The sequence below is a fragment of the Vipera ursinii genome (assembly GCF_947247035.1).
Source record: "Vipera ursinii genome assembly, chromosome: 1".
Lineage (NCBI taxonomy): Eukaryota > Metazoa > Chordata > Lepidosauria > Squamata > Viperidae > Vipera > Vipera ursinii.
In genome coordinates, this window is record NC_139512.1 from 195,200,901 (window position 1) to 195,216,534 (window position 15,634).

General features: G+C 41.3%; 1 protein-coding gene across 1 annotated transcript in view; it reads right to left on the reverse strand.

Moving 5' to 3' along the window:
- Positions 1-15,634, reverse strand: part of WDPCP (WD repeat containing planar cell polarity effector) — a 133,396-nt gene that overhangs the window by 77,639 nt on the left and 40,123 nt on the right. The window contains exons 9-10 of the mRNA XM_083370015.1: positions 15,102-15,634; positions 1,161-1,349 (exon numbers count right to left, since the gene is read on the reverse strand). The exon at positions 15,102-15,634 is cut by the window's right edge and continues 77 nt beyond it. Coding sequence (XP_083226141.1) covers positions 1,161-1,349; positions 15,102-15,634 — 722 coding nt within the window. The remainder of the gene's footprint in view (positions 1-1,160; positions 1,350-15,101) is intronic.

The following is a 15,634-nucleotide window of genomic DNA, read 5'->3' on the forward strand; positions in this document are numbered from 1 at the left end:
ATTATTTTCACTTCCTCTATTCGCTATAATGTAATCCTTTACTTTGTTTATTGGGTCTGTATCCTCGACCTGCCCGCTGAAATGTAACAACTTGTTTCCTGCGTTCTTTCTCTCTCTGAACTCTATTTTTTAAACCAGTGATGGCAAACCTTTCAGAGACCGAGTGCCCAAACCGCAACCCAAAACCCACATATTTATTGCAAACTGCCAGGGGTGCATCAGCATTGTGGTACACTGGGGGGGGGAGGGAGGTGCCTCTGACCCGCAAAAACCAGGGGTGCAAAAATGGGCCACTGTGCCGCAAGGCACAAATACAGCCACCGCGGTGCCATGGGGTACAGATACAAGGCGCTGCACCACACAAGAATGAGGCAGGACTAGTGAGTATCACATTGACACTAGCCCCGCCCCATTACAGCATGTGCATGCTCACGGCCCTGTGCGCACATGCACGCATGTAAAATGCTTCCCCCTCCCTTCCAGTCTGCCAATCGACAGTGGTTGGTGACCTCTGCTCTACTCAAGCTTGCTAATTGGCCACTTCGCCTCCTTTGTGGTGGGCAGGGCTGCTGCTCTGGGCGGCGGTGGTGGCCTGATAGACCTGCTGCGCATGCCAACAGAGAGGGCTCTGAGTGCTACCTCTGGCACGCGTGCCATAGGTTCGCCACCACTGTTTTAAACTGTCAGTTAGAACAAAGGAGGAATTAAGGAATGTAACCTCAGTGCCTGGTTTATGTCTACGCTCTCAGAGGAGCTCTCAGCTGGAGACGGGCTGATGTTATCTCCCCGTTTCCCACAACGGACTTAACTCTTGGGGATTGGCCATCCCACATCAGGCGGTCGATCTATGGGGTGGGGTCTTGGTTGGGGATACTATAATCTACTGCGATGCGTGGGAAATCTCAGATCCTGTCTATTATGCCTGCTATCAACTACTCTTAATAAAAGTTCCTATTGGAAGAAATTGTTTCCAAGAGTTCTGCTTACTTAAGATGTGGAGTTGAAGTGGATCCTGACAGTAACACCATTTGCTTTTAACATAAAGAACAGTATACGTTTAATTTTGCAATGTTTAAGTATAATCTCCTCAAATTGATTATCATTAAAGTTCTACCATTAACTGAAAGGTAGAGATATTTATTAGACATAGCCCAACAAACCTTCTCTAACGTGTGTCAGCTTTTGTCGAAGAAGGTAGTTTATTATGGCACAAAGGCTTACATAACAGTGATGACCCATTGTATTCCAGTTCATGCCATTTAAGATGTTAATTGCCTCATGTATCTCATCTTGATGAATATATTCCTGGATGATTTCTAGAAGGCCAAGCTGTCCTCTTGGGGTGATACCTGCCACAAAAAGTAATAATAAAAAAGACCTTCCAGATGCAAACCTAATTATATTTATTTGTTTCACCAAGAATATGTCTGTCTGTCTGTCTTTCACCCATTAAAATGTACAAGGTGTGCACTTCGAGCAGATGCATTGGTAAATAGTACTTGGTTAATGATTCAAGACAGCAGTACTGTGTAAGAACCTATAAAAATAAACTCCTTTAAAAGCAATGAATCCAAACCCAATAAATTTTTGCTTGCCTCATATAAGAATAAAGACAGAAGGAGAGATTTCAAGGCTGTATCAATATCAGCAAAATGGACTGAAAATTACTAAATTTCAAAGGTATAGCATTCTGCCTATGGACTGGAAGACTGATGCCAACACCCAGCAGATTTTATTTTTATCTCTAATTTGAGACTGACTATGCCAGGGGTGTCAAACTCAATTTCATTGAGGGCCGCATCAGCATTGCGGTTGCCCTCAGGGGGCCGGGTGGGTGTGGCCTGGGTGGGCTTGGCCTACTGGGTGGGCGTGGCTAGTGTCTGTATGGCCTACTGGGTGGGCATGGCCAGCTCTACATCGTTCGCATCAAGGGTGCCTATGGGGGCCTGGGCAGGAGTGGGACAGATCTGAGGGTCTCTGGCAGAAGGAGGGTCTCTGGGCCAGGGCCAAGGCAATGGGGGCTGTTCCCTCACTGTTTCCAGGATGGCTTCGCGGGCCGCATGAAACCACTTTGCAGGCCAAATCCGGCCCCCGGGCCTTGTGTTTGACATGTCTGGACTATGCAGTACACATTTCATGTACAGACACACTTCTGGTATCAAAAAATATTAAGGGCACATTAACAAATGCACCTTGCTTCATTCATATATTTTTATATACAGGTGAAACTCGAAAAATTAGAATATCGTGCAAAAGTTCATTTATTTCAGTAATGCAACTTAAAAGGGGAAACTAATATATGAGATAGACTCATTACATGCAAAGCAAGATAGTTCAAGCTGTGATTTGTCATAATTGTGATGATTATGGCATACAGTTCATGAAAATCCCAAATCAACAATCTCAGAAAATTAGAATATTACATGCAATCAATAAAACAAGGAGTGTACATAGAACAATATCGGACCTCTGAAAAGTATAAGCATGCATATGTACTCAGTACTTGGTTTGGGCCCCTTTTGCAGCAATTACAGCCTCAATGCGGCGTGGCATGGAAACTATCAGACTGTGGCACTGCTGAGGTGTTATGGAAGACCAGGATGCTTCAATAGTGGCCTTCAGCTCTTCTGCATTGTCTCTCATCTTTCTTTTGGCAATGCCCCATAGATTCTCTATGGGGTTCAGGTCAGGCGAGTTTGCTGGCCAATCAAGCACAGTAATCCCACGGTCATTGAACCAGGTTTTGGTGCTTTTGGCAGTGTGGGCAGGTGCCAAGTCCTGCTGGAAAATGAAGTCAGCATCCCCATAAAGCTCGTCTGCGGAAGGAAGCATGAAGTGCTCCAAAATCTCCTGGTAGACGGCTGCGTTGACCCTGGACTTAATGAAGCACAGTGGACCAACATCAGCAGATGACATGGCTCCCCAAATCAACACAGACTGTGGAAACTTCACACTGGACTTCAAGCATCTTGCAGTGTGTGCCTCTCCATTCTTCCTCCAGACTCTGGGTCTTTGGTTTCCAAATGAGATGCAAAAGTTGCTCTCATCAGAAAAGAGGACTTTGGACCACTGAGTAACAGACCAGGTCTGTTTTTCTTTAGCCCAGGTAAGACGCTTCTGACGTTGTTTGTTGTTCAGGAGCGGCTTGACAAGAGGAATACGACATTTGAAACCCATGTCCAGGATCCATCTGTGTGTGGTGGCTCTTGCACTGACTCCAGCCTCAGTCCACTCCTTGTGAAAGTCCCCAACACTTTTGAATGGCCTTTTCCTGACAATCCTCTCCAGGCTGCGGTCATCCCTGCTGCTTGTGCACCTTTTTCTTCCACACTTTTCCCTTCCACATAACTTTCTATTAATGTGCTTTGATACAGCACTTTGGGAACATCCAACTTCTTTTTCAATTACCTTTTGAGGCTTTCCCTCCTTATGGAGGGTGTCAACGATGGTTTTCTGTACAACTGTCAGGTCAGCAGTCTTCCCCATGATTGTGATTCCTACTGAACCAGACTGAGAGACCATTTAAAGGCTCGGGAACCCTTTGCAGGTGTTATGGCTTAATTAGCTGATTAGAGTGGGACACTTTGAGCCTAGAATATTGCACTTTTTCACAATATTCCAATTTTCTGAGATTGTGGATTTGGGGTTTTCATGAGCTGTAAGCCATAATCATCACAATTATGACAAATCACGGCTTGAACTATCTTGCTTTGCATGTAATGAGTCTATCTCATATATTAGTTTCCCCTTTTAAGTTGCATTACTGAAATAAATGAACTTTTGCATGATATTCTAATTTTTCGAGTTTCACCTGTAGCTGCAAAGGTATGTTGGAGATAAAAAAATTTGAACATTCATCATAGTATTGCTTTCAATTTATACAAACTGTAGAATTCAGCAAGAAAGGAGGGCAAATATAGATACTTTATGGACTTTACTGGCCATATATAATTCCCCTACTTTTGATTTACATTTTTACATTGTGTAACATTAAGGAGGTTTAGTCTTGTCTTATTGTTGCCTATCAGTATAAACTCCAGTTCTTGAATTTCTGAATATTTGAATTTTAATTATGATCTGGTTCTATTCCAATCTCCATGAAATAAAATATTGATTTTTTTTGCTGGAGGGGTAAGTTACAACAAATAAGAGATCTATTATAAAACACATTCTGGAACAAATGAAACAGACATTTTGACATCACTAGATGCAGAAAAAGCTTTTGATATGTTGGAAATTGAATTTCTGGTACAAGTAAAGAAAATTGGATATCCTTTACAATTTGTTACACATAAAATTTTTATTATTTTAATTTTTCTGCTTGGGTGGTTACAAATGCGATTGTCTGCTCTGTAATCAAAATGTGATGATCCAGTTAAGGACCTTAATGGATCAGAATGTAAATATAAACTGTTACATACAAATCAAATTTTAGGTCTTTGAAATGACTCTTAAAAATATTCCCAAATATGTGGGATGTGTAAATATAGTGCAAAAGAACATGGTGTCTAGAGTAATAAATATTTTTGAGAGTGTGCCTATGTTGCTTACAATTTTTTAAAAAATAAATTAATAGTCAATTTATACCATCTTATTTTCAAATATACAGGTTTCATATAAATATTATGGTGATCTTCAGCCAATCACTATACCATTAAAACTTTTGAAAGATTACGAAATGAATGCAGTTTATCCAAAACATCTAAGTGCCAACATATTCAGCTAAAACATTTGTTATATTTTTTATTCAATTCTGAGCTTTAGCAATCCAAATCGCTGGAAGGTTTGTTTATTGAGAAGGATGTTACCAAAACTAAATTTACAATTTAATGTTACTAAAAAATGAAAGAAAATTACAAAAATTTGGACAACATAAAAGAAACAAAATATAGAATATCCTAAATAGCAATATCAATATTTTCAAATTTTAATAAGTTGATCTAGTAGTTAAGGCATCAGGTTAGAAAATGGTAACTGTGAGTTCTAGTCCCACTTTAACCATGAAAACCAACTGAGTGACCTTGGGCCAGTCACTCTCTCTCAGCCCAACTCAACATAAAGGAGGAAGGTATGTTGGATACGTTTGCCACTTTGTTATTTGTAAAAATAATAAAGGTAGGATACAAACAAACAAACAAACTGTTGAAGAGTTCTGGAACAAAGGGAAATGGTTTAGTCTAACTGTTGCTTTCTTGCTTTTTGTAATCAGCTTTTGCACCAGGGAAATCTCATGCAAGCATGGGAAACCTGTACATGGATGGGATATACTGAAAGAGGGAATAAGGGAGTGTACAGGAATGATTGATGTCTTCCTTATGATGTAATGGCTCTGTTGTCTGATTTTCATTGGCTAACAAAGTTTATAAAGCAATGCTACCAACTTTCTAAGGCGTGGCACTTCTGGACGTAACTCTGCCAGCGTTCCAGATTGTTGGCCACCCAGCTACTTAATTTTGATCAAATAAAGTGCTGCTTGATCAAGAACTTGGGTTATCTGATTAGATTGATATGGTATCTCAAGTTTAAGTAACGGACCGGGACCTTACACTGTGTTTCCTGAAAATAAGACCAAGTCTTTTTTTTTGCCTCCAAAAAAGGCACCTGGTCTTATTTTTGGGGGGGGGGGTTAATCTTTTCCACTCACCTCCAGCACCAACAGCCCCGCCCAGCCGGCCCACTTCTGCAGCTTCATTCTACAGCTCAGAATGGACTCGGGCCTGCATTTCACAGTCAGGCCTTTCTGGAAGGCCTCTGCAGCTGAGAACTGAGCTATGGATTCAACCCATAGCTCAGTTCTCGGCTGCAGAAGTCTTGTAAAACCGAGCTATGGATTGAATCCATAGCTCGTTTCTCGGCTGTAGAAGCCTTGCGAAGTGCAGACCTGGGGATGCCGCAGAAGAAGTGGGCCAGTGAGGAGAGGCCTGGATGTAAGGTAAGTGGGTGCAGGGCATGTGGGGCAGCTCCACACTCCCACCCACACCCTAGCTTGATTTTTAGGTGTGTGCCTCACCCCAAAACTAGGGATTATTTTTGGGATAGGACTTATATTAGGCCTACCCCAAAAAATAAAGCTAGGGCTTATTTTCAGGGTAGGTCTTACTTTTGGGAAAACACGGAATATAAATATATATATATATATAAATAAAATTTCAATTGTGCCTAATTCAATAAAATTATTTTGTTGAATGGATGATTTTAAAAGATCAATTGGAATTCTTTTTGTTAGAGATATAATAAAAGTGAAGGTAGAAGCCTTTTAATAGCTCCCTATTGGTTAGATATTATAGTATTGTTGTCATCAATCAGATATTTGAAAGACAATCAAGAATTAAGTACGTTCGCACATTGTTACATTGTATTATCAAAATTTGAAATTTGTCTATTTAGGAAGAATTTTGGACATACAGAACCAGAACTGTCGCAAAAAAAAATGTGGGTCTGTATTCTTTAAAGGATGTATTTATACCAAATTTGAAAGGTTGGTTCAACAAAATTTGACAGCTTGCAGTCTTTCATCTGGTTTTGTTTTGACATCGGAGCAAGATTGGACATTATGATTTCATATAGTTTAGGTTTGTGATATTATTTTGATATTACAGAAAACTGGTAAAATTTAAAAACGCTTTTTATTTTTAAACTTTTAATTGAACAGTGTTACTGATGATTTTTGTCAATATTTTGGTGTTATTTGGAGGGAGGCTTCCCATTCTTACTATTTTTTTATTTTCTTCCTTTCTTTTTGATTTGCATTATTTAGTTGTTAGGGCTTTTACATATATACCTTCTTCAACAATACTTGAAAGGAAATGAACTGTATCAACTTTGTTTTTAATTGTTCTTATTACATTTTTGGATCAAAAGCTCAATAAAATTATTTTTAAAATTGCCAATAAAAATGTTATCTTGCTAGTCTCTCACAAGTATACCTATTATATATTGCCCAGATTACTTGCACTTAAGTACACTTGTTATTGCAACCTTAGTGGGAGATTTAGTTTTTCAAATTCCAATGCCTACTTTACATGTTCTTGAATATAACACTGGTGACATATCACAATTGCTATTAGAAGACAAACAAGTGGTTTTTGGATAATACTCAGATATGATCATGAGAAGCTGCATGTTGTAACTGGAAGATCTGACTACAATAATACATAAAATACTTTAGTTTTTATTTTCCATAATGGAAAATACCTAAATTGCTACTTCCTTTTTATTTCAACTTCCTTGTTTCCAGTTATTTTCTTAGGTTTTTTACTACAAGAATCATCAGAAAAAGTTTACAGATGTCAAGGGTAGAAGAGAAAAATTACAGATAGTCCTCGACTTTCACTTAGTGACTATTCGAAGTTACAACAGCACTGAAAAAAGTAACTTATGACCATTTTTCACACTTACGGCAGTTGTAGCATCCCTATGATCACTTGATCAACATTCAGATGCTTGGCAACTGGCTCATGTTTATCACGACTGCAATGTCCCAGAGTCATGTGATTCCCTTTTGCAACCTTCTAACAAGCTAAATCAATGGGGAAGCCAGATTCACCAACAACCATGTTACTAACTTAACAACTACAGTGATTTGCTTAACAATGGCAAGAAAGGTCGTAAAATGGGGCAAAACTTACTTAACAAATGTCCCACTTAGCAACAAAAATTTTAGGCTCATAAGCTGAGGACTACCTGTATTGGTAAATAAAGAAAAGAAGAAATAATAGTAAGGGGAAAAATGCAGGAATCGTAAGACGATAGCTGGTATCTCAGTTCATTTTAGGTACGGTAGAAACATGCAGTCTAAATTATCCCTTTTATGGCTCCTAGATGCCTCTACTTTTGTGGCAGAGAGCCAAAATAGCTTGCTTAAAACTTACCAATACATAAAGCATCACAATTTCACTTCTTGGAAATCCTAAAAACCTCTTCCCAAAAAGACTTTGGTCCACTTCACTTTTGAATTGCAGCTTTCAACATGAGATGCAAACCCTGTTGGACCCTCACACTGACAGAACTTAATTAATTAAGAATAAAGAATTACTTGCCAAATGAGCTTTAGAATGGACAAAACCTAAATATTTACCTTACCAAAGCTTACACCATAAATTGATTTCACTCTCAGAAGACATGGAATTTTTGGAAAAAGAGCTCACCTCAATTGTTTTTGTAGAGACCATGGTCTGACACACACACACACACACACATATATTTATGTAGATCTTTGGTCATTCAGGTTTTTCCCCACATAAAATTAGAGGTATCAGGGCAATGTTTCGACAAAATCTCATCCGTCATCCTCAGGCTGGTGACTTCAGCTTCATTCTTCTGGGAGAAGTGTGTGATAGTGGCTGTTTTTTCTTTTTTAAACTGCCAGAGGGGGTGTGTTCTGTGGGTGGAGGCTTGGCTGTGTTCTGATTGGGTGGGAGTGTGTTTTGAATAGGGTGTGTGTTCTGATTGGGTGGGGATGTGTTTTGAGTGGATGGGCTGGTCTCAGCTGCCAGCCTTAGACCTGAACTGGTGAGTTGTGCTGCTTTTGTTAGGTTCCGTGTTTGTGGTGGTGCAATGTTTTTATAGTGGGTGTCAGTTTGCTTATTGTGTGGTTTGGAGGGGTTTAAAGTGGCTAATGTTGCAGCTGTAGTTAGGTTTCTGTTTTGTGGTTGTGTGTCGTTATCGTTGTGGGTTCAGATTTGCTTTTTGAATGGATGTGTGGTGGTGATGTCATGTGATGTTATCATGAGTTTGGGTCTGGTATCATTCTTGGTGGTTGGGACTCGTCTGTCAATCAAGGCGGGTTTCCAAATGGCTGGTAGGCGAGAGGTATCATCTCGTTTATTCATGCTGTGGGGGCGTTTTTCTATCTCGATGGCTTCTCTGATTATTCTGTTGTTAAAATGTTCAATTTTGGCGATAGTTCTGGTTTTTTTAAAATCAATTTTGTGTCCAGTGGCTTTAAAGTGTTGGAACAGGGATGAAGTTTGTTCTCCCTTTCTGACTGAGGTCCTGTGCTCTTCAATGTGTGCACTTATTCTTCTGTTGGTCTCTCCGATGTATGTGGTGGGGCACGTGGTGCATGGGATTTCATACTCCTTGGTTTTCTAACTCAATTATGTCTTTGGGGTTTCTTAGGATGGTGGATATTTTTCTGTCTGTGCAGAAAGCTGTTTTGATATTGTGTTTGTGGAGGATCTTGCTGATTCTGTGGTCCCTTTTAAGTATGGGAGGAGGGCTTTGCCATTTTCTTGTTCTTTGTCTTGGATTTTTGTGGGTGTCTCTTCAGATTAAGTTGGTAATCATGTTTCTTTGGAATCCATTGGCTGTTAGTACGTTAGTGAGTGTGTAGTTCGGTTTTTAGGTGTTGTTCGTCAGCTAGGTGTTTTGTTCTGGAGATGAGTGTCTTGGCTACGGAGTTGATCTGTGCTGGGTGGTGGTGTGAGAGTGCGTTCAGGTAGCGGTTTGTGTGTTTTCTTATGGTAGATAGTGTGTCCTAGGGAGCCATTGGATTTCTTGTAGACTTAAGACATCAAGGAAGGGAAGTTGATTATTAGCTTCTGTTTCCATGGTGAACTGTATTTTGGGGTGTAGGCTGTTGAAGTGTGTGAGGAAGTCATCCAGTTTCTTTGCCATGTGGCCAGATTACGAAGGTGTCATCTACGTATCTGAGCCAGAGTTTGGGTTTGTGGTTGGATTTTTCAAGAGCGAGGGTTTCAAAGTGTTCCATGTAGAGGTTTGTGATGACAGGTGAAAGGGGTGATCCCATGGGTGCTCCTTCCATTTGTTTGTATCTTTGTTCATTGTAGATGAAGTATGTGTTTGATAGGCAGTGGTTGGTCAGATCTAGGATGTGTTTAGGGGGGTTGTATTTATTTAGGATAGCTGTCAAGGCTTCTTTGATTGGCACTTGGGTAAAGAGGGATATGACATCGAAGCTCAAGAGTAGGTGACAGGGCTGTAAGTTTAGTTTACTTATGATCTCTATGAATTGGAATGAGTTTTGTATGTGTGAGGTGATGGAATTTGCGTAAGGCTGTAGTTGTTTGGCAAGAAATTTGGCTAGATTTTGTAGAGGTGAGCCTATGGAGCTAACTATGGGTCTGAGTGGGGTTCCTTCTTTGTGTATCTTGGGAAGACCATAGAGCTTAGGACATCTGGATGATTTTTCTCTGGGAATGATTGTTTGCTGGATCTCTTCACTGATGGGGGTGGCTTTTATTTTGGATTTTGTGGTTTTTTCCAGGTAGGTGGTGGGATCTGTGTTGAGGAGTTTGTATGTGGAGTCTTGGAGTAGGTTGGATAATTTGGTATGGTAGTCAGATGAGTTCATTACCACCGTGGCGTTGCCTTTGTTTGCTGGCAGAATGATTATGCTGGTCTTTTTTTTAGGTTAAGTAGTGCTGTCTGTTCCTCTTTGGGTAAGTTGCTTTTGGGTGGTTTGCTGGTGCAGAGGATGTTGGTAACTTTGAGTCTGATTTTGTTGGCGTCGTCAGGGTTAATTTTGGTCAGGCTGGTTTCAACTCCGCATATAATGGTTTCCATGGTTTTTTGGGGGGAGCGACTGCAAAATTAAATCCTTTAGACAGGACGTTGGTTTCGGCTTTGGTGAGAATCCTATCTGAGATGTTGTGCACAGTTTGTTTCATGTGTTGCTGTGAGAGGTGAGGGGTTTGTTTCTGGCGTTCTTTTAGTCTTCGGAGTTTATTGGTGTTTGTGTCTGTTTTGTGGGCAGTCTGTTTCAGCTCTCCAGACAGCGAGTTGTTTGAATTTGTCCCAAAGTGTGGGGTGGATCTTGTTGCTGAGTTTGAGGTGAAGTGTGAGGCAGTCTCTGTTGATTCAGTCCAGGAGGAATCTTTTTGTGTGGAGTTCATTTCTGATTAGGGCCAGTTCGGTTCTTATCAGGATGCGTTTGATGGCTGCGTAGTTGGAGTGGAATTTCAATTGGAAGGATGTGGGGATTAAATTTTGATCTCGGCAGTTGCGTAGGAATATGAGGTCACACAAAATGGAAGCTCTTCGTACAGCCACTATCACATACTTCTTCCAGAAGAACGAAGCTGAAGTTACCAGCCTGAGGATGACGGATGAGATTTCGTCGAAACGTTGTCCTGATACCTCCAATTTTACGTGGGAAAAAACCTGAATGACCAAAGATCTACATACAAACACCCACGAAAACCTCAGAAAATACACACACGTGTGTGTGTGTGTATGTATATGTATATATAAATGACTAGCACGCATGTGCGGGAGAACCTTTACCTTTACATATGTATTTATGTATACACACACACACATATTCACACACATATACATATATGGTAAAGGTTCCCCTGCACATGCGTGCTAGTTGTTTCCAACTCTAGGGGACAGTGCTCATCTCCGTTTCAAAGCCGAAGAGCCAGTGCTTGTCCGAGGACGTCTCCGTGGTCATGTGGCTGGCATGACTAGGCGCCAAAGGCGCACGGAATGCTGTTACCTTCCCACTGTAGTGGTCCCTATTTTTCTACTTGCATTTTTACGTGCTTTCGAACTGCTAGGTTGGCAGAAGCTGGGACGAGTAACAGGAGTTCACTCTGTTAAGCAGCACTCGGGATTCGACCCGCCAAACTGCCGACCTTGTGATCGACAAGCTCAGCGTCCTAACCCACTGAGCCACCGCTCAGTGAATACACCTTGCTAATTAACTCTTTCTTTCCTGTTTTTGCCTAACCTAAGGCTATCCACAGGATATAGTCAACTTATGACAGCTCATTATTTGTGTAAATTATTCAAATTGCTAATAAAGAATTAGGGAGGCTGAGATGGCCATTTTGAACTTATTTTGTTCTCATCAGTCAGTCATATACACACACACACACACACACACACACACACAAACACACACACACACACACACACACACACACACACACACACACACACACATATATATATATATATATATATATATATATATATATATATATATATATATATATATATATATATATATAAATTAGCATTATGGACTTTGTTTAATCTGTCCCCAAGAGAATGTTGTTCTATATTTTTCTAATATGTTTAGTGTCATAAAAATGGAAGTTTTAAGTAAATTTTGAAAATGCAAGCGTTTTCTCAGATGTATCTTACATTCTAATTTTCCTAATAAACTGAATCAGAATAGGACAATCATCCTTAACACATGTAACCAGAGAATTTCTTGTTGAAATTATAACAGCAATTTTTTTAAAAAAAATATTTCAGCTTTCAATCAGAGGTCAGCAGCTTCCTTTTTCAGTGTCCAATTTCTTTTGGGTCATGCATTTCCAAGTGACCTACTTTGGTAAGAAAGGTGACAGCTAACTCATGGCCCTAATTGATTTAGGAACAGGGTCCAGGGAGACAGTCCAATTAAGTTTACAAGCTGGCAATTAGCAGAAAGGCCTCTAAATCCCTGCACTGAGAGCATGTTTCTCTCAGCAAGAACATAAATGTGCTAGAGATAGGAAAAGTAAAGCTGTGCTTTTTAGAAAATTGCTGTGAGCAGAGCCACATGGGAAAACTAAGAAAAGCAAGGTAGGTATAGCCTGATTACCTTCTGCTAGACAGGTAACTAAAAAAAATTAACAGCATTTAAAAATATGCAACATTTGAGAATACATCAGCAAACTGTTTTAATTAGCTTTCCAAATAAACATCTATGACACGATAGAATAATTTAGCTCACAAATTATTGTACAAGATTTCCCGTTAAACAAGATAAGAAGACAATTTTTAAAGTCTATAAAGCTGACATATCCTGAATGGTCTTATTATATTTATATACTACCTAATTGGTGGGATATAGGCAATCATTAGAGTGGCTTGTGGACTAGTTTTTATATCTATACATACACAAGTACATATCTGGTCAAATCTGCAACCACACTGGCTTGAAAACTATTCTCTAGCTGCAATATTAATGGTGCTGGGTAAAATCCAGAGGCCTGTGATCATCAGAGGAAAAACTGGGAGAAAGATGTGTCTCTCTCCCAAAATCAACTTAAAGAATTGCCCATTCTGCTGTAGCAGGTTTAGAGCAGGGCTTTTCAACCGGTGGTACGCGTACCACTGGTGGCACGGCGAGCACCTGGCTGGTGGTACGCAGCGTTGCCTTCCTCCCCCCGCCTGTCCCCCCGCTCCTTACCAGCTCCCTTGCTGCCGGAAAACATGCTGCTTGCCGGCAGCCTGCAGGCGAAGAGTGCAGGTGCAGAGTAAGGCCCCGCCTTCCCCTTGGACTCATTGTCAGCAACCTTCCCCCAGAAGCAAGCCTGAGCCTGAAGGGGGCAGAGACATCCTCGGCAGGTAGGTGTTCATTTTCTTTTCCTCCTCTCTCTCCTCTTCCCAATGTTCTTTATGGAGGGGAAAGCAAAGCAGCAATGAGCCCCCAGGACTCATCCCGCAGCAGCAGGTGGGAATCAAGGCCCATGGTTTTTTTCTGATCCACGCCAAGGTAGGCGAAGCCATCAGAATGTGGAGGGAAAAATGCGCCCTCCTGACTCCCTCCCCCCCACTGTTAGCGACTCTGTCGGCGGAGCTTGGGGCCGGTGGTACAGAGTCATCAGCTGATCAGCGGCCCTGTGTATGCGTCCTTCCGGGCCCACGGGAGCTCTGGCGACTCCGTAAGGCCAGCCCCGACCTTCACAAGTGGAAATCGAGGGAGATTGTCAGGAGCACGAGATCGGCGTTTCTCAGCCTGCGCTGATCTCGCGCTCCTAACAGTCTCCCTCTCTTTGTTTCAGTTTGCTTTCTGCAACAGAAAGCAAGCTGCAACCGAGCGGGAGAGATTGCAGGAGCATGAGATCAGTGATCTCGCGCTCCTGACAGTCTCCCTCTTTGCAGCAAGGCAAGCAGTTGGGACGAAGACTCGAGATCCAGTGTTTCTCAGCGCACGCTGATTAGCACGCGGGGAGAAATGCCAATTCCCTCTGCTGCGCCGTCCCAATTGCTTTCCTTGCAGCAAGTATTTACTGGCCTCACTTAGCAACCTCAAGCTCCCAGTGAAGGGAGGGAGGGAGGAGGGAAGGGGAGGAGGGAGGGGGAGATGGGAGGGAAGGAAGGAAGGGACAAAGAAGGAGGTAAGAAAGGAAGGAAAGAAGGACAATGGGAGAGAGGGAGGGAAGGAGGGCACCCACCCCAGTCCCACCCCCCTCCACCAGAGACCCATGGATTCTCCCCCGCACACACACACACACAGGCACCCTGTAACCTGAGAGAGGGAGGGACAAGGGAAGGGAGGAAGGGAATGAGGAAGGGACAAAGAAGGAGGTAAGAAAGGAAGGAAAGAAGGAAGGGACAATGGGAGAGAGGGAGGGAAGGGCACCCACCCCAGTACCACCCCCCTCCACCAGAGACCCATGGATTCTCCCCCCACAGGCACCCTGCAACCTGAGTGATGAGCTGCCCCCCCCAGCCATTGACTTCGCTTGTCAAAAAGTTGCAAAAGGTGATCACATGACTCTGGGACACTGACCGTCATAAGTATCAATCAGTTGCCAAGCATCTGAATGTAAATCACATGACCCTGGGGATGCTGCAACAGTCATAAGTGTGAAAAATGGTCATAAGTCACTTTTTTCAGTGCCATTGTAACTTCAAACAGTCACTAAGCGAAATGTTGTAAGTCGAGGACTACCTGTACTTTATCATTTTTTTTCCTTTTTTTTGACACCTTGCTGGGCAACTGGTGGTACTGAGAGAGTTCCTTATCCTAAAAGTGGTACAATGGGTGAAAAGGTTGAAAAGCCCTAATTTAGAGCAAGGGGCAAGATGAGAAAGACTTTCTGTATAAATCAAAGTTTCTTGCACAAACAGTGCATTTCATCTATATTGTTTGCTAATTATTTTCATTGGCTGAGACATATCACATAAAATACAAATATTTTAATTACGTCTCTCTCTTTGGGTTTCTTCCAATCAATAGATTTCAACAGATTCAGTCCAGTCATAAACAATATAAGGTAATCTTGGATTCTTTTCTTCCCGTTCTTTTACTTTTCTTGCTTTAGTTTTGCTGCAAAATACAATCTTTTTTAAAAACAGAAATTTTATATCTACTGATGAAATATATAAAAATTAACTACCAATAAACTTACCGGTTTTGAAATGAAGCACTCCAATAGGTCCTTTGTCAAATCTAAATAATAGAAGATCATGTATATCTAAAACATCTATGTCCTGAGAAGAATCTTGGTGGACAGCCCACTGGATTTGAGTGAGGCTGCTGGATATCTCAAATTTTTCACTGAATTGTAGCGTTGATTTGGGTGAGAAGTCTTCAGCTAAAAGCTGCATTTTAATTGGAGACAGTGCCATGTCAAATAACTGTAGTTCTCCTTGTGAACTACCAATAAGAAGTATGGCAGCACTAGGGTGGCAACACATTAAGGCAGGTAGCAGCTTTGCTTCTGTTGCCAGAATTACTTGACGATAGGCTTCATACAGAATTACTGAAGAATCTTCACAACCCAGAACAAGTCTGTCTTCTGTAATATTCCTGCAACAGCTGATGGCCTTTGATGTTAATGGTATTTTGGTGATTGCCACACAATGAACTTTATTCCTAACATATTCATAAATGCAGCTCTCAACCGCGGGCTTTTGGTCTGCACTCACAGATTGTTCAACA